This window comes from Pogona vitticeps, chromosome 2, assembly GCF_051106095.1.
Source record: "Pogona vitticeps strain Pit_001003342236 chromosome 2, PviZW2.1, whole genome shotgun sequence".
In the NCBI taxonomy this organism is placed as follows: domain Eukaryota; kingdom Metazoa; phylum Chordata; class Lepidosauria; order Squamata; family Agamidae; genus Pogona; species Pogona vitticeps.
This window is the reverse complement of record NC_135784.1, coordinates 229,001,802-229,024,113: the sequence shown is the minus strand read 5'-3', so window position 1 is coordinate 229,024,113 and position 22,312 is coordinate 229,001,802. Positions and strand designations below refer to the sequence as shown.

General features: G+C 41.4%; 1 protein-coding gene across 22 annotated transcripts in view; it reads left to right on the top strand.

The window, feature by feature from the left end:
* Window positions 1–22,312, top strand: part of KDM4C (lysine demethylase 4C) — a 345,084-nt gene that overhangs the window by 67,004 nt on the left and 255,768 nt on the right. For 21 of the 22 annotated variants that reach the window (XR_013541488.1, XR_013541487.1, XR_013541486.1 and 18 more), the window contains 2 exons: window positions 1,958–2,061; window positions 12,905–13,042. Coding sequence is in view for 16 of the 22 variants with exons in the window: in XM_072992136.2 (XP_072848237.2) it covers window positions 1,958–2,061; window positions 12,905–13,042 (242 nt within the window). In the remaining 6 variants the exon portion in view is untranslated. The remainder of the gene's footprint in view (window positions 1–1,957; window positions 2,062–12,904; window positions 13,043–22,312) is intronic. The other variant, XM_078385042.1, reaches the window with a different exon arrangement.

The following is a 22,312-nucleotide window of genomic DNA, read 5'->3' as shown; positions in this document are numbered from 1 at the left end:
TAAATAAATAAATAAATAAATTAAGTGCTCACACTTTAGAAGTAACATCTCAGATTCTGGGAAGATCCTGGTCTTAGAAAGTATAAATGTTATATAATACTAATACTACTACTACTACTACTACTACTACTACTACTACTACTACTACTACTACTACTACTAATAATAATAATAATAATAATAATAATAATAATAATCGTTGTCGTCGTCGTCATCATCATCATCATGTTTTATTACGGTCATTGACCAGCAAAAGTATTTTATGAAATGGCAATAAAGGAAGTAAGTCTCAAAATGATAATAAAACATATAGGAAACTTTATTAAAACAGTAACTTGCCCGACACATTTTCATATAAATATTCCCCAGGGACAGAATACAGTTTTGTGTGTTTTTCCTAGTAAGGCAACAGTAACACAGTAAACTGAATTCTTGGTGTCTTGCGGAGGTTCTAGTTGTTAAGTTTCCCACACTTTTTAGTTCCATTTGAAGATTTCTCCTGTGTATGAAGCTTTTGGAGGTTTTGGCTGCCTTTTCTCTCCTTCACTCACCATCCAACTCTTGAAAAGTAGCAAAGCTACACAGGTCATAAATACCTCGCTAGTGAAGACTGTCATTTGCTTGTATTTGCTGTGGGAAGTAGTCCAGATGTGTGGTTGCATATCCTTATGACACAATTCTTTGGTTTGACCCCTGAAAGAAAGAGATAAAAGAACAGCAGGCTTGAGGAAAGGCATCTGAATCTCACATGGCAACAATCCAGCAGTGCAGTGATTGTGCAGTGCAGTAATTGTTAGTGAACGTGATGGTGGCCTCAGGGCCAGAATGTGCATAACCACACATATACAACCTGTTTTTGTATAACATTTAGCCTCAACTTTATTGGTTACAACTGCCAGTAACCCCTAACACTAGTATAGGGGACAGATCCTCATCAGCCACCCCGTCTGGTGTCTGATGCAGACCAGAGAGATAGGTACAGGGTTAACCACTCTGACATAGGCCACTGCATAGACCTGCCTCTTCCCCAAGGAGTAGCGGTACACAACAGCCCTTGAGAATGACCACCCCAACCTCATTAAGGGACTCAACTATGGAGAACATCCCGCACCTGCAGTATCCCAACCACCACCACGTAGATAAATCCCCATGCTTCCACCCCCTCCAATAAAGCTATGGCATAAATCTACATAACATAGTCCACTTACTGACTATCTATTTACTTTCCAATACCTGCTTGTTTCCACCACTTGAAACAAATCTACCCCAAACAACACAGGGGGGCTTGTTTGGGAGAAGCTCGGGAACAAAAGAGAACTCTGGGGTGGCTGGCACACAGTTTAAAATCTTTCAGTAGACAGGGAGTGACAGATCTACCTGGAAAACTACTGCTGCCCATTGGCCATTCCTGTTGGCCAATTTAAGACCCAGGAGGGAGCAGATTGCTGCAGTGCTGTGAGGAGCACTGTAAAAAATATCTGGCCCTGAAGCCTCTGTTGCCTAGAGGTGAGTTCAGAACTGGCGCTTACATTTACAAAATATCTGGAAAAGTGATCAGTTTTACATTTCAACAAGACTGAAAATAAAATTTTCCATAGTTACTACCATTGTAAAATTGCCTCTGTGTAAATATAATTGTCTAAGCATACAACAACAAAACAAACAAAAAGAATTAGCAGATATTGAACTCCTGTGACATGTATTGTTCAAGAGTCTGAAAGTATGGATTATTCTTGATTGATTGTGCAACCTTTTGTATTCTGTTTAGCTTTACAAGAGCTCAGTTATATAAAACAGACTTTAAAAGCAGACATTTTCTTTTCTCAAGGAAAATAACATAATGTCTGACCAGAGTACTGTGGTGGAGTTGGTATATAAACGTATACTGTGAATACAGCAGATTATGAAAAAGATACTGGCTATAACTGATACAATTATGTTGTGTTTTCCTTGCTAGGATTTTTCCCAAGCAGCTCTCAAGGATGTGATGCTTTTCTGCGCCACAAGATGACATTAATTTCACCCTCAATATTGAAAAAATATGGAATTCCTTTTGACAAAGTGAGTTATTTATTTAAATTTGGTATCTTTCATTTTATTCAATACTGAATATAGCTATACATAGAAATCGGGGAAGCATCATTCATTGGCCCAAATCTGTTTACCTAGTTACGATGGCATAACAGAGACAGTGTAACTTTTGGAGGCGAACTGACCCAAGTTAAAAAAATCACCATAGACATTATTAGTTGCACACTGATATATGCAGCTCAGTGTGAACTGATAATGTCTATGGAGATTTCTTAACCTGGAGCAATTTGCCTCCAAAAGTTTTACTGTTTACCTAGCTATGCAAGAGGATTTTCATCATTTGAATGTAAGTTCCACTTCATTTGTTAACTTTAAGCAAGATAGTTAATTACTGAAGCCTGTAATGGATAAACAAGGGATGCAGTTTGGGAACATAGAGCAGGAGTAGAGAAACAAGCCAGTCTGTGGTTTGTTTTTTTTGGTGACATTCAAACCAGGCACTTTGGTTTGTTTCTCTTTCCACAAAACAGAAGAAAAAGCCAGAAAGAAACATAGATTATATCTTGGCTTTTCAGGATGAGTATTGTCTATATTAGTAAGCTATTCTAAGGAATGTGGTTTTTCTACAGCTTCAATACCCATTTTTTAAAAGGAGGAGTTCCAGTATATTAATGTACTGGAACCCCTCTGAACTCTTGGGTTACAAAGAGGATATAGAAGTGCTGAAGATAAAGTAATGAAATAAGTGCAAATTTCTGCCCCCCCCCAAAAGGATGTGCAGGCAATTTCTTTGGTGTATTTCTACAGTACTATCAAATGCAGAGTTTCAGGAGATTTAAAACCTCAGTAAACATTCCAGTTCATTCATATCTATGAACTGAGTTTGCTTAGTCCTGAGATAAATCTCATCAGGAAAATCCCATACTATGTCATAATAATTACATTTATACGTATGCTGATTTCCCTCCAAGTAGCTCAAGACTATATCAGTGTCTTATATTAAGGCTTAACAATGCACAGCTCTTCATTAACCTAGAATAGAGATGAGCAACTTCATCCCTCCAATTTTATAGCCAGTTACTGCCATCCTAGCCAGTTTAGCTGATACTGAGCAGTAACATCTGGATGGCCACAGATTCCTCTCTGGTTTAAATGTTAAACAAACTGGAGGGTGGGGAGAAAAAGCTATCTGATGGAGAAATCTTGGATTCTGAGATGGCGGAATTAGCAGATGAATATGTTAGACTGTTCTGTGCACTTTGTCACTTTCAAGTTACATTTAGAACTACTTGGGGGGGGGAGCAGACACTCATTAATGCCACATTTTTGAAAACATGGAATTCAGGAATGGGGTTCTGTGTAATTACTACATTGAGTCGGGTAGGCTACTGCCAGGCTATTTCCCATATAGATTGCAGCTCTTTGATGTATGAGAAAGCTGCAACAGGCTTCCAGAAGAGAAAGGCCATCTTTGTATTATTAAAAAGTCGGAAAAAGAAGAATAATTTTGGTTTTCTTTAGAAGAATTAAGTAACTATGTCCGTCAAATGTGTTTGTTCTATTCCTTGTCTGATGTTTAACTATCTTGCAATTACAGTAGGATCCCTCTACCCACGGGATCAGTATCCTCTGATTCATTTTTCCACTGCTTGAGAATACTAAATAAAAAACCTCATAAATATACAGTGGTGCCTCGCATAGCGATTGCTCCGTAGAGCGATGAAATCGCTTACTGAGGGACTTTTTGCGATCGCAAAAGCGATCGCTTTACGATGGTCCCTATGGGGTTTTTTCACTTTGCAATGATCGTGGGGAAGCGATCATCACAAAGCCCCATTTTCCAGTAAAAGGAGGGCGGAGAGAGAGAAGAACTGGAAGCCACCGCCGGTAGCACATGGAAGTAAAAAAAAAAAAACACCCCTTCTCGACGGGGTTTGGGTGTTCCATCTCTCCTCCACTCACCCCCACAGCCCTGGTCCACAATCAGCCAAGAAGGCAGACAGGCCATGGTCCGCCTGCTCCAAGGACACTTGTACCAGTGGCGGCCCAGAGGAGGGAGAGCGGAAGGAAGGAACAAAAGCAGGCAGGCAAGGAGGCAAAGGGAGGCAGCCAGGCCCATGTGGCGACAGCGGCCGGGTGCCTTGTGAGCACGCAGAAGAGAGAGAGAACAGGGAAAGGGGAGGGGAGAGAGAGAAAGGCCAGCCGGATTCTTCCCCCCTCCCCTACCCCTCCCGCACGCATCCTACCCGATCTGACCCGCCAAGCACATGGGGCTGGCCCGGATCGCAGAGGCTGATGCCGATCCCGAGGGCCGGCACGGCAGCAGGCAGACGTGGGTGGGAGCCAGGAGGAGGAGGCGGAGATGGAGCCAGCGGCCCTGGGCCGGGCCGGGCCCAGAGTGAGAGGAAGCGAAAGGCTGGAAGAGGCAAGCACGTGGGCGCTGGCGGGGGGGGAAGAGAAGGAGGAGGAGGAGGAAGCAGGATTGGGTGGCGGGGAGGAGACGGCCGGGCATTGGTTGAGAAGGAGGAGGAGGAGGAGGAAGCAGGATTGGGTGGCGGGGAAGAGATGGCCGGGCATTGGCTGAGGAGCAGCATGTGTATGTTGGGGGGAGAGAGAAACACCCGCACCCACCCACCCCACGAAGGGCTCCGGCCTCCCTCCTTCCCGTCGCAGGCGGCTGCATGCAAAAAAGAGGCCGTACTGCTGGGGGGGAGGGGGAAGAAAAATCTCAGCCGGAAAGTCGAGGAGCCGTGGGTTTTTTTTCCACCTAAGGTTGGGAAATCCCTCGATTTCACCAGAGATTCCCTCTCACCAAACTGGCCCCAGATTGGCGGAACTGGTTTGTTTTAAACAGAGCCAAGGGGGTGGGAAGAGATGGGGGAGATCAGGAGCATGAAGCCATCCCGGGTCCTATGGCCACCCACCGTGTTTTCACCCACTGAAAATGGCTGCCCCTATGGAGGATCTTCGCTTTAAGGTGAGTTTTCAAGCCCATAGGAACGCATTAATCACTTTTTAATGCATTTCTATGGGCTTTTTAATTTCTCTTAGCGATGAAATCACTTAGCGAGGGTTTTTCCGGAACGGATTAACCTCGTTAAGTGAGGCACCACTGTATACAGTATGTATATGTATTTCCAGGATGTATTTAGCAGGACTGGCCACTAGAAGGAGCCAGAGACCATGCAATGCATTGTGTTTAACACTTCCACATTTTTTGACATGGGGGGCAGTTTGGAACTGATCCCCTGCAGATACTGGGGTCCTACTGTACTTACTATTTTAGAACATATTTTTAAGGGAGTTTGAACCTGAGTGTTCAGTTGATGCCAGAAGGTAAAAGAACTGCTCTCTTACAATAATATTATGAAACTGGATGAGTAACAACAAGTTTACCATGGATGAATGGTATAAGGAAATGTGGAAAATTGCTTGTGACGGACAGGTCAGTAACCACTCCTGTCCATCACACTGGAACCCTGATTTAACAACCAATTGTTGAACAGAAGGGGCAGAACCAAGAAAATATAAGAAGAGAATGGAAGACAGTTAAAGATAAGTTAGGGACTTCAGTTAGGGATATCAGTTGAGGATTTCAGTTAGGGATGTGTTAGAGTTAAAGTCAGGATTTCAGAGGTTAGAGAAAGAGCTAGATAGTCAGAGTCAGAAGTGAGAATAGTAACAAGAAAAGACACACGTTGATTAAATGGCAAATAAGTAAACAAAAGAAGACATTTCAATGATTGTGATTCTGAGTAAATAAATAAAGAACATCTGTAACTTTAATAAAAACTTTCAATAATTGGTAGCCTGTGTTGGAGTGAAATAATTTACATTGTGGATAAAAGAAATCCACTGATGGCAGCGGAAAAGAGTGAAAATTAAATGTCATGCCTGAAAGGGAACCTGGGTTGTGTAGAAGAACAAACAGGGGAACTGGGTGTGTGTGACATAAAGTGGTGAGCAGCAGAGGGATTCGAATGAAAAAAGAAATCCAGTGAGCCATAATGAAGTGAAATTTATTAGGCTGGCTATGAATAAAAAAGAAATTCAATGAGCCAAAAATAAAGAGAAGTTTTCTGAGTCTGGGATTCAAAGGGAAGGAATACCAGAAAGCCTAAAGAAAAAGAAATTCTCTGAGTGTAAGAAACCTGGTTGTCAATAGTCCAAGTGAAGGAGTAGGGAACCCTAAAGTTCTGTGTGAATAGCTTGGTAGGGACTCCTGAGTGTAGAAAGACAAAAGCAGGAAAAGGACTCTGAGGAGATTTCTGTAGTTAAAAGTTTACCTCAAGCTGTGAGTGTAAGGACCAAGAGGGCTAGTTTTAGATCCCAAGGCTCTGAGAAAGGGAGTGCTGAGGGGATCAAAAGTGGAAGCCAAGGTCTAAAGAAATAGCTGAGGTGGAATTGGGAAAGGCTTATCAGAAAAGAAATATTGCTTGAAATAGCTGGGTGTCTGTAGACCAAGAGATACAAAGTAACAGACATAAGGAATAGCGAGGCTTGAAGCCCAAAGATATAAAGTAGCGACCTTAAGCTGCTAAAAGAAAGCTACATAGTTTAAATCTATCTAACTCTGAAAAGAAAAAAAGAGGTCCTTTTAAACTGAGGCTTGTCTATTTGAATTGGTGAGAAAGCAACCTGCCAACTTGTTCAAAATAAAAAACGGTTGGGCATGCCTTCCAAGAGAGGGAAGAAGGCAATTATGGAACTTGCTGAGAGTCAGACTTTACCTCAGGAAAGGGAAATTTCAGAACAAGAGGGCCAGGAATATGAGGGCCCAAGGGAACAGGAGGATGGCTCAGGGAAAGGAACTGATTTAACCTCCCCAGAGTTTCAAAAATGGAAATTTGAGAAAGAGCAGGAATTTCATTTAAGAAAATTACAGCTAGAAATGGGACAAAGGCAGAGGCCAGAGAAAGGGAAATAGCAATGGAGTCCGAGCATGGCTGGGAGACCGGCCACGGTGTGGCTCCAAGCCCGGGATCCCTGAAATCGGCGGCAGCGTGGATCCAAGCAGTGGCAGTGGCAGGGTGGGGGGGATCCGGATGCCTTTCAGTGCTTCGCATGGAGGGCATCCGGACACCCCCTACCTTGCTGCTGCTGCGCTGAGCCTTCCGAGCTCCCAAGAGGCTTTCTCCAATGTCGGGGCCCTTTGATTGCTCGGAAGACAAATGTAGGCGGTGGCTTTGGGGTCCTTCTGAGGCCGCTGCCGACCGCGGGCATTTTCCCCCAGCTGAGCAGGAGCTCCCACCGCTCAGCTGGGGGAAAATCCCGGCATGGCCCCATTTTTGGCCAGCTGATCGGCGGTTCCAAAATGGCCGCCGGCTGTGTTGCCTCGCTTTAGAGGCACCGAAAGTGGCCGCCCCTATGGAGGATTTCCGCTTAGCAGTGAGTTTTCCCCCCATAGGAACACATTAAACAGGGTTTAATGCGTTCCTATGGGGTTTTTTGCCCCGCATAGCGATGAATCCGGATAGCAACGAGTTATCCGGAATGGATTATCGTCGCTATGTGGGGCACCACTGTATTTAGCAGCAATAGGAGCATACCAAAGGTTCCTCTGGAACAAGGCCCTACCGTCACTACAGTCAGCATCTGGGGAGTACAAGCCTCGTGGTCTCACCTATCATCAGGAGGCTATGGCATTGGCGAGACAAGAATACATCACTGCACACCATATAATAAAAGCAGCCTCCAGACATATGGCCACAGCTGTAGCTCTACAGAGACATGCCTGGCTCTGCACTGCTCAAATATCAGAGGACTCTAGGGTGCGTATTGAGGACTTACCCTTTGACAGTGTGGGCCTATTTGACAGGAAAAATGGCAAAATTCTTGACAACCTACAAAAGGTAAGACATCATGCTCATATAATACTCAGTCGTATTATTGCCCTCAGAGATATCAGTGGTGTCGTCCATATCCTTTCCACCAATACAGGTCCTTCCCAGAAAAACAATGTTACTTACCTCCACCGCGCTGCAAGTATTTACGAAATGCATGGCTCCCATAGCAGCATACCTTCACACTCTAGTAATCTCACAGTTTCCGTACATCGACGACTGGTTAATCATAGCTCAGTCGCATGCACAAGCGCTGAAGGACATTGCTCTCACCTCCTCTTTACTAGCAGATCTGGGCCTCAAAGTCAGTGTCACCAAGTCAGTACTAAATCCCTCTCAAAGGGTTACTTACATAGGTGCTGTGCGAAACCCACATCACATGAGAGTCTATCTCCTTTGAGAATGTGCAATCAAGATACATACTCTTGTCAACCACTTCCAGCCTCATGCGCTCGTCACGACTCATCAATTACAACACCTCCTTGGCCTTATCACCTCCATTATATCCGTTATCCAGCTCACTCGACTAAAAATGCGCTCGCTACAATCATGGTACCTCTCCCTATTCGACCCTTTTCTCGATCCACCCACAATGCTTCTGCAGGTCACTCCCAAACTTGCCTCTCAGTTAATTTGGAGAATCACTCCATCCAACCGCTTTCTTGGCAGATCGTTTGCACCTCTCCAATTGATTACTCAAATTACAACCGATGCCACCCCTGTTGTTTGGGGCACAAATCTGCAAGTTCATGCAACCTGGTCCCCTTATGAGAAAGGTCAGCATATCAACAACCTTGAATTGCTTGCGATTTTCAAAGCTTTCCACATCTTTGAACCACTCATTGCTGGCATCACAATGCAAATGACCACGGACAATACGACAGCACTTTATTACATCAACAAACAGGGAGGTACACACTCTCTACCTCTTCTGTATCTTGCTGTCCAATTTTGGGAGTGGTGCCTAATGCGCCATATCTTCCCCATAGTGGTGCACATTGCCACGCAATGCAACCAACTAGGAGACTCAGCAGACGGAACTCTCAGATGCACGAGTGATTCCTCAACGACACCATATTTTTCCAACTGTGCACAAAATGGTGAACCATGGTGATCCAGACATCGACGTTTTTGGCACAGCGAGCAACATCAAATGCATCCAGTACTTCTCCAGAGCAGGCCTGGGTCAAGGCTCCCTTGGCGATGGTCTCATGGCAACATGGAATATGCATTTCCTCTACCTCTTTCCATCAATACCACTTCTCCTGTATACCATTGTCAAATTGCGACATTGTCAAATTCCAACGCCATTGCAATAGCCCCTTGGTGGCCAAGACAACCATGGTTGACGATGCTCAGTACAATAGCCTCTCACTCCATCCGTCTACCCCTCCTCCCACACCTTCTCATCCAGCATCAGGGGCAAATTTACCATCCCGACCTACAGTCTCTCCATCTCATCGTGTGGAGGATCCCCCCTTGTTGAGCACCATCCTCGCTCACGCGAGAAAACCTGCCACAAATCAGCTTTATGCTTATAAATGGTCTGCTTTCCAGAAATTCGCTCATCAGAATGATCTCCCTACGGCTCCAACTACCCTTCCTGCGGTTTTGGCTTTTCTTTCCTATCTCTTCAATTGTCATCTCTCATTGTCTGTGATCACAGTTTATATGTCCGCGATTGTAGCTCACCAACCAGCCTTATTCTTCAGACATCCTACTATGAAGCAGTTTCTTTGAGGTGTCACCAACCTACATCCATCCTGACCTTCCCCTCCACCACAGTGGTCCTTGCACACTGTTCTCTGTCGCCTCTCATTACCACCCTTTGAGTCTCTTGCCACCTCTTCTGAGCATCTACTCTCTTTTAAAGTGTTATTTATAGTCGCCATCACATTGGCCTGTAGGGTGTCTGAACTTGCAGCCCTATGAGTAGACCCTCCAGTCCTGCAATTTCATCCAGATAAGGTCACAATATATCCAGACATCTCCTTCCTCCCTAAGGTCATTTCCAAATTTCATGTACGTCAGCTTATTGTCCTCCCTACCTTCTTTCTGTCACCAGCAACGGATCTCGAGTGATCTCTCCACTTTCTAGATGTGAGAAGAGCTTTGGCATTCTATGTCAAAAGAACTGCCGCCTTTCGGAAGTCTAAGAGACTGTTTGATTCTATACATTTGCCACATAGAGGAACACATGTATCTCCTCAAACCATCTCACGATGGATTGTTCAAATCATACACCTCAGATATCAGCTTCTGCCTACACAGATTAAGGCTCATTCTACCAGAGCAATAGCCACTTCCATGGCTTTTCTGCGAGGTGTACCTGTTCCAGATATTTGCAAGGCTGCTGCTTTGCCCACTCCGTTGACATTTGCATCCCGTTATCGTTTGGATGTAAGGGCCAAGGCTTTTGATTGTGCGGTCTTGTCCTCAGTCTTGTCCCTCCACCTGTGAGGTAAGCTTGTTAATCACCCATTAGTGTACATTCACAGAGACTGTGAAGAAGAGACATTACTTACTTGTAACTCTGATTCTTCCAGTGGTCATCTGTGAATTCACACTTCCCGCCTGTCCTCCCCTCTGTCTGTCACATCTTTCTTAATGTGCAGCGGCAGGCTGTTGGGAACTGAGGTAATCGCCAGGAGGGGCGGACCACGTGTGTTAAGGAGGTGGATCCTGGCGAACGCATGTTTGAGCTCTAGAACAGGGGTCCCCAATAGTTTTCACCCCGCGGACTGGCTGGGGAAGGCGTGGCACCTCCTGTGCTTGTGCGCATGCGTGAACGAGCACACTCTCTCTCACTCGCAAATGGTGCTGTGGTCTTGTGCGGGTGCACGCATGCTCGTGTGCATGCACAAACGGCGGTGCAGCGCTCACACAGGCACTCTGGAGCGTGCATGCAGGTGCAAACAGGCTGCGCAGGGGTGAATATGTGTTGGGTGTAGGTCTGTCTTCGTGGCCCAGTCTGGCTCAGGTCACAGACTGGCACTGGGCCAGGGGTTGGGGACCTCTGCTCTAGAATATCCCAGAGATCTCTGCGCAGGTGCAGATTAAACCCATTAGTGTGAATTCACGGATGACCACTCAAAGAACCAGAGTTACAGGTAAGTAACCTCTCTTTTTTACATGTTTTAGCTACCTAGAGCAGTAGCTTGTCACTAGATGGGTGGAATATAAATGTAACCAATAAATAAATAAATTTCTTTATTGCCTCTGGGTAACATCAAATGCATGGAGGCTGCAGCCATGTGCTTCTTGTGCAGTGCCTCATAATGATTCTTTTGCTTGTTCTGTGCTCTGGAACTGTTCACATAAATGCATTTATTACATACATACAATGATTGGTTTTTAGCCATAAAATGACTGTATGTGGTTTATACTAGGCTTGTATGCAGTGGTACAGAAGAATACGTTTCATACTTCCATTCCAGAGGTATATTCTGTCCTCAGTGTACAAAATGTATTTAAATACAGTGGATGTCAAAAGTTTACACAACTCTTTTAAAATGTCAAGTGTCTGTGATGTAAAAGAGACAATGAGAAAAATGAGATTTTTACTTCTCTTCTAAAAGATTTCAGTTTTGTTGTTCAACTGAGTTGTACAGTTTGTAGGTCTCATTAAAGGTGGAAAAAGTTCTGAAATGATTTCTCTTTGTCTCATTTTTTTACATCACAGACACTTTAACGGGTGTGTAAACTTTTTATATCCACTGTACATTTTAAATAGTATATCAAACAGTTGCTAGCATTCTATTTAGGGGATTAAATCAGAGATTTGTGAACCTTTGTTTGAATTATTCTATTTTGGCAAAGATGAAGTGTGGTGTAGTACACATCTGAATATAATTTAATTGTTTTTAATCATTTTTTGTTTGGTTGTTATATTAAAATTACATATGCAACATATATTTTCTTCATTTTCTTGGCCAATCTGAAAATACAATCCTCTTTCCCCACAATGTATTTTAAAGTACTGAAAAAATGGTAAAGTTGTCAAGTAGTACAGATTTGAGAATTCATGTAGAGTTTTTATTCCATAACTATTTGATTGACTGATTGACTGATTGATTGATTTAATGTACTGTATTTGTATCCTGCCCCTAATAAAAATATATCAGAAGATAAGGAACTCCCTAGTTCTCCATTTAAACATTTAGTACAGTTGAATATTACAGTATTTAATGTCACCTTGTACCACCAGAGAGCAGTCTGTACACAACTGTAATTCTAATTAATTGGTTCTGTGAGAATGTGAATAGAGAGTATCGGACTATGATCTTTTGTGGCTTAGAGTGATAGAACTAGAAACGTGCTGAACACTGATAAGCCAGCCTACGCCTACCAGGTGACAGCTGAACTGCCAGTTATTGCAATAGCACACCTGCTAAACTGACATCAGTAGAGGTGAATGGCAAGATAAATTTGGGAATTGCTGGCACAGAAAATGTTCATACTTATATGCACTCACATCACACTCTTAAAAAACTTGAATCATAATCTCAGCAAGTGGACCAGTGGGCTATGCACATTCCCATATTTATATACTTACACTTGGACACAGTATGCAGTTGCCACCAATTCATGATGCAATTATAAGGTAGTGTACACATTTATGTAAAATGGATATTCTGTTCCTCTATATAATTTCCTGATTCCACATCTGTGTTTGCTAAACACACACACACATGTATTTCATACAAAATGTAACTCGACAATTACAATGTTCTTTCTCACTAATGATATTGAAACCATCACAAGGCCCTTCCTGCACACATCATGTGCAAATGATAAGCCTGCAGCTCTGTCTTCTCTCCTGCCCTCTCATTCTCTCTTCTTGGGCCTAGTGGATTGATAGTTCACTTCAGGTTATGTCAAACTTTTTTCATTTTAGCTAACTATTTTAAGTTGAAAATGTCTTATGAAGACTAGTGGGAATCCCAGAACAAATCTGATAGGGAAGCATGGTTTATGCAGTCCAAGGCAACATGTTGACATTCAACTCCCCCTCCCCCTGTTTTTTTTAGATTACGCAGGAGGCAGGAGAATTTATGATCACTTTCCCATATGGATACCATGCAGGATTTAATCATGGTTTCAACTGTGCCGAGTCAACCAATTTTGCAACCGTCAGGTGGATTGATTATGGAAAAGTAGCTAAATTGGTAAGTTTGCATTGGCAGTAACAAAGTTGTTGACTATATTTGTTGAAAAGGTAACTTGCGAATTTAAGATATATTCTTATAAAACATGTCAGGATTAGAAGATGATTTGGCCAAACTGTTCAAATAGCAACGTGTTATGAAAGTAAATGTACATTTTTCTCTAACCATTTTTTCTCTACTTCAGAGACAGAAAAACAATTAATCTGGATAGTGGCTGAAATCCTGTTTGTGTTCCATGGCATAAGATTAACTAGGCTGATGGACATGAGGGATTAGGTCTTTCATGTGGTGGCTCTAGTGTCGAATTCTCTGCTGGAGGAAATCTATTTGGCTTTTTCCTTGTGTGTAGATTAAATAGCAATTCAGGATATACCTATTTAGTTTTGGTTTACTATTTTGAAACTGGCTCTGGTTTTCGAAATTATAATTTTCTTATTTCTGTGGCTTGTATTTTACTGTCTCAGTATATGGGCAGACTTCGGCTCCATTGTTCAGCTCACACAGTAATCTGTAATGTGACTGGTTTAATATTTGACAAACTTATGTGAGGAAGCAGCTTCTACATCTTTATGCAAGCAGAAGCCTCATTGATAGAACTGGGTGCTGTTCACAATCTTGTCTTCAACAATGGTGATCAACTGCAGTTATACCAGTGAAGTATTACACTCTGCTGGTAATCAGTAAGATTCTGACCCATGTGTTTCTATAGTTTTTATGTTGGGGTTATATTTTATGATATATTTATATATGTTGCTGTTATTATCTTGTATGGCATACTTGGAACCCCGCTAGCTCTCAAAGACCAGGTTGAATGTGCCTGTCTTGACTTCCTTCTTGACTTCTCCATATGGCTGTGGAGGTTCCCAGCTGAGGCACTGCCCCTTTCATCAATGGGAAAGGGCCTTAAGAAGTGGAAGATGGGACTGGAGAAACTCTGGAGGCTGGCCTGGCCTTTCTCTTTCCCTAGCAATCATGTAGTCAATCTTGGGAGGACCTTGGCTGAGAATTTGTAAAAAATGTGCTCTAATACCGAATGACATAGATTCAGTCCTTTCTGAAGGATAAGGTAGTGAGTATTAGAAAAAATAGTGTCTTTGGTGAACCACAAATCAGAATAGACAGTGCTTAACTAAACAGATACACAGCATTGTATTCCTCATCAGTTTCCTTCCCAAAAGGTTCTGGCATCACACTTCTTTAACAAATCTATCTTTTTGCTAGAGATTATTAGGAACTTTGAAGTTGTAGGTAATGGCACCAAAACATTGTCTACATCACTGATGTCATTGCTACAGTCTTCTTTCCTTATTGTTTAATTAATTGGAGGTAGTAGTTCTCAAGGGTTGTCACTTCAACTACAAAAAAAATGCAGATAGAATTATCTTCATGGTATAAATATAAAAATAATAATGGTTCCGTCAAGCAAATTCTGACTTATGGCAACCCTTCTCAGGGTTTTCTAAGTAGAAAGTACTCAGAAGTGGTTTACCTTTCCCTACTTCTATTCCCTTCTTCTAGAGGCATCCTGGGATTGTGTAGTATGCTGAAGAACACATAGTCTAGCTCTTCTTGCTGGAGGCACAGTGGGGAATGGAACTCCCAGCCTTTGGCTCTGCAGTCAGATACCTAAACCACTGAGCTATCCAGCTACCAGTATGAATATACCTTCATGAAATTCATTCATTTCTTTATCAATTGAAAAGTCAATAAGTGATATGCTAAGAAGTTTCATAATGATTCTTGATTTTTCTTCTCCCCAAAGATTTAGAAAGAATATGAGAGAAAATGTAATACATTTCCCCACTTTTCTCTCTCTGCAGCTTCTTCCTTATCATTATCTCCTGCCACACACTCTAAAATCCTCTTCCTTTTCTATTTTATTTGAAGCCAGAATAAAGCCATTTAACCTGGCTTCATCTGTGTCATTCCACTGATGGAACTGTTTCAGTGGAACTGGATTAGGTTGATTCCTATTAGCATGTTCCCAAAATCTGTTCTACAAGTCTGGCAAACTCCCCAGAACACTTTTATAAGTAGTGCAGAGGCTTGGAGGAGTAGAGGAAAACATAAAGCAAAGATCTTGTAATGTTAACATATTTTTACTACTGCTGCGTTGTATTTATTCCACTGTGTGTGTTTGGGGATATGTATTTATGCTTATACACCAGCTCTTACGTAAGTATAAACATATCCTTGAAATTAATACTATTTTCCTGCAAAAATACTGACAATACTGGTGGACAGTTTCCATTATCTGTCCAACAAGTCCTGCAGACTGTGGGAACTTCTGTTGTGTAAGGCTAAAAGCAAAGCAATTGCTATGTGGTTGAATTTCTCTTCCGTGCATGCCAAACTCTTACTGTAATCTCAGACATTAATAATCAGCGTAAGCAGTTTTGAAAACCAGAAAGGGATGAATGTTCTGAGATCATTTTAACAATAGATTTGCTATAGTTGCAGCCACATTTTATTTCCTGATATTCAAATTACCACTAACAATATATGTACTGCTAAGTACTTTACTGATAATATTGCATTATGTCTCCTCCATGCTGCTTTCCTGATCAGATCTTGATATTAATGGAAAGCTGCAAGCTTCAGCACTGATCAAATAAAACCTTTATTTGACATCTGGCATTTCATTTATATTGTCCCAGTTTATAGAATCTAGCCTTAAATCTGTGTTAAGGGGAAAGCCTTAATGAAAACAGCACAAATGGTAAATTGAACAAGTGTGATTTGCAGGAAGAAAACTGTATATGTCACATCTATTTCTACCCTTTAAACCAAGTGTAGGCATCCTTCAGTCTCGAGAGACTGCTAACATGCTCTGAATAGAGGTCTTGGAACAGCGTCTAGTGTGGCTGAGAAGGCCAATATGAGAGTGACAATCCCTTCCACACTGAAGACAAATACAATCTGTCCCTTTAAACCATAAAATTAAAATATAATACAGGACATTCTGTAACAAAGAAAATCTATTTATCCAGGCTTCACTCACGTCACATGATTGCTACAGATTGTACTAGGCTAGAAATTCAGATAAATGTGTGCAAGATCGCACTTTCATTGTCTGTAGTCCATTATAAACAAAATACATATTTATCCCATTTCATACTCTGGTCTTTTCCTTATTTTAATCTTTTTGCAAAGTAAAATATGTTGAATATTGTTACAGTACCTGGTATGTTTGAGGATATCTCAAAATATTTAATTATGTTTTTCTCATGATGTTCTGTTAAATGACTAGTTCTTAAAGGAAGCTAATTCCTAGTCTCTTCTTCAAAAATGTGGGTAACTAAACTTACTAACTCCTTTTCTGAAATGCAAGTCCATAATTACTCGTGCATATCTGAAGCAGTAGCTGCTTAGAGACCTTTGTTGTGTGGGTAAGTTAGATCAAAGAGCTGGCCTGCAGGTTGTATTTCATTTTTCTCTCCTTTGGTGGGATGAAGTGCAGTTGTTTTGATGTTAGGTTTGATGGATTTGTTTGCCACTGCATTCATTAGCTTCACATCAAAAAACTGACAGGCTGTTAAATGAAACTTTGGCTTAGATTTTCAGCATGACTGTTTAGAGACATTTGTGAAGATATTGTGCTGCAGCCTCAAGCACCTATGACTATCTCGGAAGGGAAGAAGACTTATTTACTATGCTGATTTCTTTGACTTAAGAAAGAAAATGTCGTTTTTGAGTCCAGCCACATCTAGTCTGTGTTATCCAAAGAAGATATATTTATAGCATCTGTAGTGAATTTAGGAAATGAACATATATCTCTGAAATGTTGGTAGACAAAAATAGTGTTCTTGGCAGCAGCAAACAATTGGAATTGCTCCTGTTTTTAATAACTTTGGGGATTTAAAGAAGTACACTGGTGCCTTGACTTACAAACTTAATCTGCATTGGAATGGTGTTCAAGTCAAAACATTCATAGGTCAAATCAGCATTTCCCATAAAAATGTATTGAAAACCGATTAATCTGTTCTGGCTGTTTTTTGTTCTTATGTCAAGGCATGGTTTGTAAGTCAAAGCATTCGTTCTCATAGGAACTAATGCAAAGCCGGTTAATCCGTCCTCTACCATTAGGGGGATGCATTTTAGACCACAGCAGCCACCGGAAGAAAACTTTGGAAAAACATTTCTGATTTTAAAAGCAAAAGACTTAAATGCATTTTAGACCACAGCAACCACCAGAAGAAACCTTTGGAAAAAGACTTCTGATTTTAAAAGCAAAATACTAAACTGTACTTTAGACCCCCAGCAGCCAAAGAAACCTTTGCAAAACCATTTCTGATTTTAAAAGCAAAAGACTAAAATGCATTTTAGACCCCAGCAAAGAGAACAAGGTAAAAAGCAAGGGAAGCACGCATGAACCATTGTAAAGGCACAGAAAACAAATGGAGCAGATTAGAAATGCAAAGAGAACGAAGCAAAAAAGCAAGAGAAGCATGCACGAACCATTGCAAAAACAAACGGAGCAGGTCAGAAATGCAAAAAGAACAAAACAAAAAGCATGCAAGATACATCAAAAATAGGGGAAAACCCCCCAAAAGCAACCAAATGCCCCAAGACCCATCGGAAATGAGGGGGAACCAACCAAACAAACAAATTCCCCAAGACCTATCAGAAATGGGAAAGAACACTCCAAAAAGGAACCAACCCCCCCATCGGAAATGGGGGAACCAAAAAACAAACACACACCCCAATACTCATCACAGCACGGAAACATAAACCCCCAGCCGAAAATCACGCTTCAAAAATACCCAGAACAATTTTTAAAAAGTATAAAGCAGTACCTTACCTTAGCAGGCAGCCTCCTCGGATTGCACACTCTCTAACCGCCCAGGCAAAAGAGCTACAAAGAAGCAGCCTCGTGGCCACTTGCAATTAGAAATTTGAATTTCCCGCCCTTTCCGCTGCCTTTTTTCTGTTCGTAAGTCAAAGCTCCATTCACAAGTCAAAGCAAAATGTTGTGAACAGAGCTGTTCGTAACTCAAAATGTTTGTAGGTCAAGGTGTTTGTAAGTCAAGGCATAATTGACATGGTATTGAAAAACATTGAGTGAAATCCAATGATATACTGTATAAGTGGACCTCTGTTCATTCAAAAGGACTTCCTTTTCCTCTTTGTCATCCTGCAGGAATTTTCCAGTCCCAGAATAGATTTTGAGAATTTGTTGGAGGGCTGGAAGGGGGAGTAAAAATTTCTTCTCGCAGCTCAGCTTACAGAAATAGTTTTATCAGTGCAAGGAAGTGACTCGATATAACACATCACAATCTCTAAGGCTCCCTTCCCAACACCCACACCACCACCACCACACCTTCTTTGCTGGTTCCTTTTTTCATTTTAACTATAACATAAACATAAAAATAAAATACATAAACCAAAATACAAATTAACCGTGTTCCCTACCACCATAGACGGGACCTCTTGCAGTAATCCTTTTCTTCCTCCATCTATATTCTTCTTCTATTATTGTCCTCCTCTCCAGAACTGCATTGATTCTTGATTTGGAGCTTTCCCTTTTGCTCTTGTTAACACATATTCCAAAAATCTGCCCCATATATCATAAAAAATATTCTTTTTCATCTCTCCTTTCTTACCCTTTAAGTTACAAGTTAGCTTATCATTTAGACCCCCAGCAGCCATTCTTCCATTTGAAATTCAGATTTTGATTTTCATTGCCTAGCTATTATTAATCTAGCTGCTGTTAATAAATTAATAATCAATTCTTTAGTCATCTTATTATATTCCACATTTTCAAATATTGATAACAGAGCAACCTCAGGAATAAATTCAATATCTTTTTCACATTTATTTATTTATTTATTTGATTTATACCCTGCCTATCTGGACTACCAGTCCACTCTAGGCGGCTTCCAATACAAAATCGGACAATAAAACACAGGCAAGTACATGCTAATTCAGTAACAGGTACAATAAAATTACAAAAAAATAGGGAAAGTAAGAGAAAGAAAAAGTAAAGAAGAAAAAATAAATAAATTAAGAGTTGGCTGAAGGGAAGGCCTGAATAAACAACCATGTTTTTAATTGGGTTTTAAAGATGCCCAGTGTAGGGGCTGCGTGAATCTCTGGAGGGAGATTGTTCCAGAGGCGAGGAGCCACCGCCGAGAAGGCCCGGTTTCGTGTCTTCTCCTTCTGGGCCTCTCTCGGCATCAGGCTCCTCAGCCTCACCTCCTGACTCGTGCGGGTGATCCGGGTAGATCTTGGTGGAAGCAGGCGTTCCGCCAAATATCGAGGTCCTAAACCGTTTAGGGCCTTGTAAGTAAGAATTAAAACTTTGAAGTCAACACGGAAGCAAATGGGCAGCCAATGCAATGTGGCCAGCGTTTGAGAAATATGGTGGTATTTTCTCACTCCAGTGAGGAGTCTGGCTGCCGCATTCTGCACCACCTGAAGTTTCCGTATCAGCCTCAAAGGCAGCCCCACATAGAGCGTGTTACAGTGGTCTAATCTTGAGATTACAAGTGCATGCACCAAGGTATTGAGCGCCCCCGTGTCAAGGTAGGGTCGCAGCCGGGCAATCCGCCAAAGATGGAAAAAGGCGGTGCGAACTACCGACGCCACCTGCGTTTCCATGGTGAGCATTTCCATGGTGAGCGTTGGGTCCAAATATATGCCCAGGCTGCGGACCCCATTTTTCATGGCCAGGATGAACCCCCCCAAACGTGAGAGAGTCACCCAAGCCGCCTACCCTGAGGGCACCCACCCTCAGAATTTCCATCTTGTCCGGGTTCAGCCTCAGCCCGTTCTCCTGCATCCGTTGCAGTACGGCCCCCAGGCAGCACTGAAGGGACAGGACGGCATCACCTGCAGTTGGTGAAAAGGAGATGTAGAGCTGGGTGTCATCGGCATATTGATGACACGAAACCCCACATCCCCTGATGACCCCACCCAGCGGCCTCATATAGATGTTAAACAGCATGGAGGAGATGATCGACCCATGTGGAACCCCACAGTTGAGACTCCACGGGGCCGAGACACTCTCCCCAAGCTGTACTCTCTGGGGACGGTCCTCCAAGAAGGAATGGAGCCAGGCGAGTGCTGAGCCACCAATTCCCAACTCGGAGAGCCTCCCCAGGAGGATACCGTGGTCGACGGTATCAAAGGCCGCCGAAATGTCGAGGAGGACCAGCAGAGACATTTTGCCCCTGTCGGCCTCCCTCAACAGGTCATTGTACCATGGGGCGGCCTGAAGCCCGACTGAAACGGATCCAGGGCATCTGTTTCATCCAAGTGGGCCTGGAGCTGATCGGCTGATCATTTAGTTCTTTATAAATTATTTTCCAAAATCGTTGTACTTTTTCACATTCCCACCACATATGAAAGTTTGTGCCAATTTCCTTCTCACATTTCCAACAGACATTCAGATAACTAGTATTAGTTTTATTCAATTTTATCGGTGTCAAATACCATCTAAAACCGAATTTGAAATTCTTTTCTCTTATTCTCACTGACATAAATCTTAAAATCCTCATTTCCCACATCTTCCTCCATTCTTCGTCATTTATTCTTTTTCCTAAGTCTTGTTCCCACACTAACTTCAATCCTTCTTTTCCACTCTCTTCTTCTTCTGTCAAGCATGAATCTATAAATTTTACTCACTGCTCCCTTTACTGAACCAGACATCTGAATATCTTCATATGATAATAGAAATTGTTTATTGTTCGTATGTTCTCTATCTTTATTATATTTCTTTACCCATTCATTCTTCTTTTAGTTTATTATAATTATGTTCTTTTATTTTTGAAATTTTTACTGAATCTATACCTAAATATTTAACTGTTTTACATATCTTAAAATAATATTTATCAGTAATCCTTTCTTGTTCTATTTTATTATGATTAAACATTATTTCAGATTTTTGCCAATTTGCACGTAATCCAGTTATTTTTCCAAATTTTTCCAAATGAATTTTAATTCTATCTATACTTTTCAATGGGTTTTTCACTGTCAGTAGGGAATCATCAGAAAATAAATTAATCTTTATTTTATTATTTTCACCCATACCTTCAATCAAATCATCATTCCTTATTGCATTTACAAGCATTTCAATAATCAATCAAAACAGCGGGCAGCCATTTTTTTTACCCAGTGGCCATTTTGGAACCACCGATCAGCTGTTTAAAAATCATTGCTTTGTGATGATCAGTAAGCGAAACAGGGAACCGATCATCACAAAGCGAAAAAACTGCATAGGAAACATCGCAATGCGATCGCTTTTGCGATCACAAAAAGTTCATCGCTATGCAGTTTTGTCACTAAATGGAGCGCCCATTAATTGAGGCACCATTGTATTCCAAACCCTCCTAGTTAAATTTTCCATTTGTCTGCCCTTTAAAAACCCATTTGGACCCTCTTTAATACATTTTGTAATAAATTTGTTCATTCTGTTTGCCAAGATTGCAGTAAATATCTTTGCATCTTGATTTAATAATGAAATAGATTTATATGAACTTGGATCTGTCAAATCTTTATTGGGTTTTGGAATAAGAGTTATTAATGAACGTTTCCGAGTCTGGTATTTTCTCTCCTTCCAATATCCTGTTATAAAGTATTTTTAAGTTGGGAATCAGTATTGCTTTATAAAAGCTTTATAACGTTCTGATCCCATTCCATCAAAGCCTGGAATTTTACCATTTTTTAGCTTCTTGATGATCTCTATAATCTCTTAATCCTTTATCTCTTTTTCTAATTCTCTTTTATCATTCTCTAGTAGTTTACATTTAACATTTTCTTTAATATAATTTTCTATATCTTCTTTTGACGTACTATTACCTTTATATAAGTTTTGATAAAATTCTTGTAGTATCTTTAATTTTTCCTTCATTAGGCTACAATTCTTTCCTGATTTATCTTTGATCACTCCAATTATATTTTTTGGTCTTTTAGTTTGAGCTACCCTAGCTAGAAGCTTTGAGTTTTTATTACTATATTTAAAAAATTCTTTGCTGGTTCCTAATGTCATGATCATGGGATATGTAGTCCAAAGTGTTTCATGATGATGGGATATGTAGTCAGAGAAATATAAAATGGAGTCAGATAAGTTCTGTGCAAAGATGATTTGAGAGACTTTGAAATGTTTTTTTCTAAGTACCATGAGAGTGTTTTCTTGAAGACTGTTACACCCAGCAAGCTGATAACATGAAGGCCAAATCAGAGGGGCCATGACAGACTCAACATTCCAAGCTTGTTACAGAGGACATAAACAACACCTGCATTCTTGTGGGAATTAGGGGAGGAGACCGG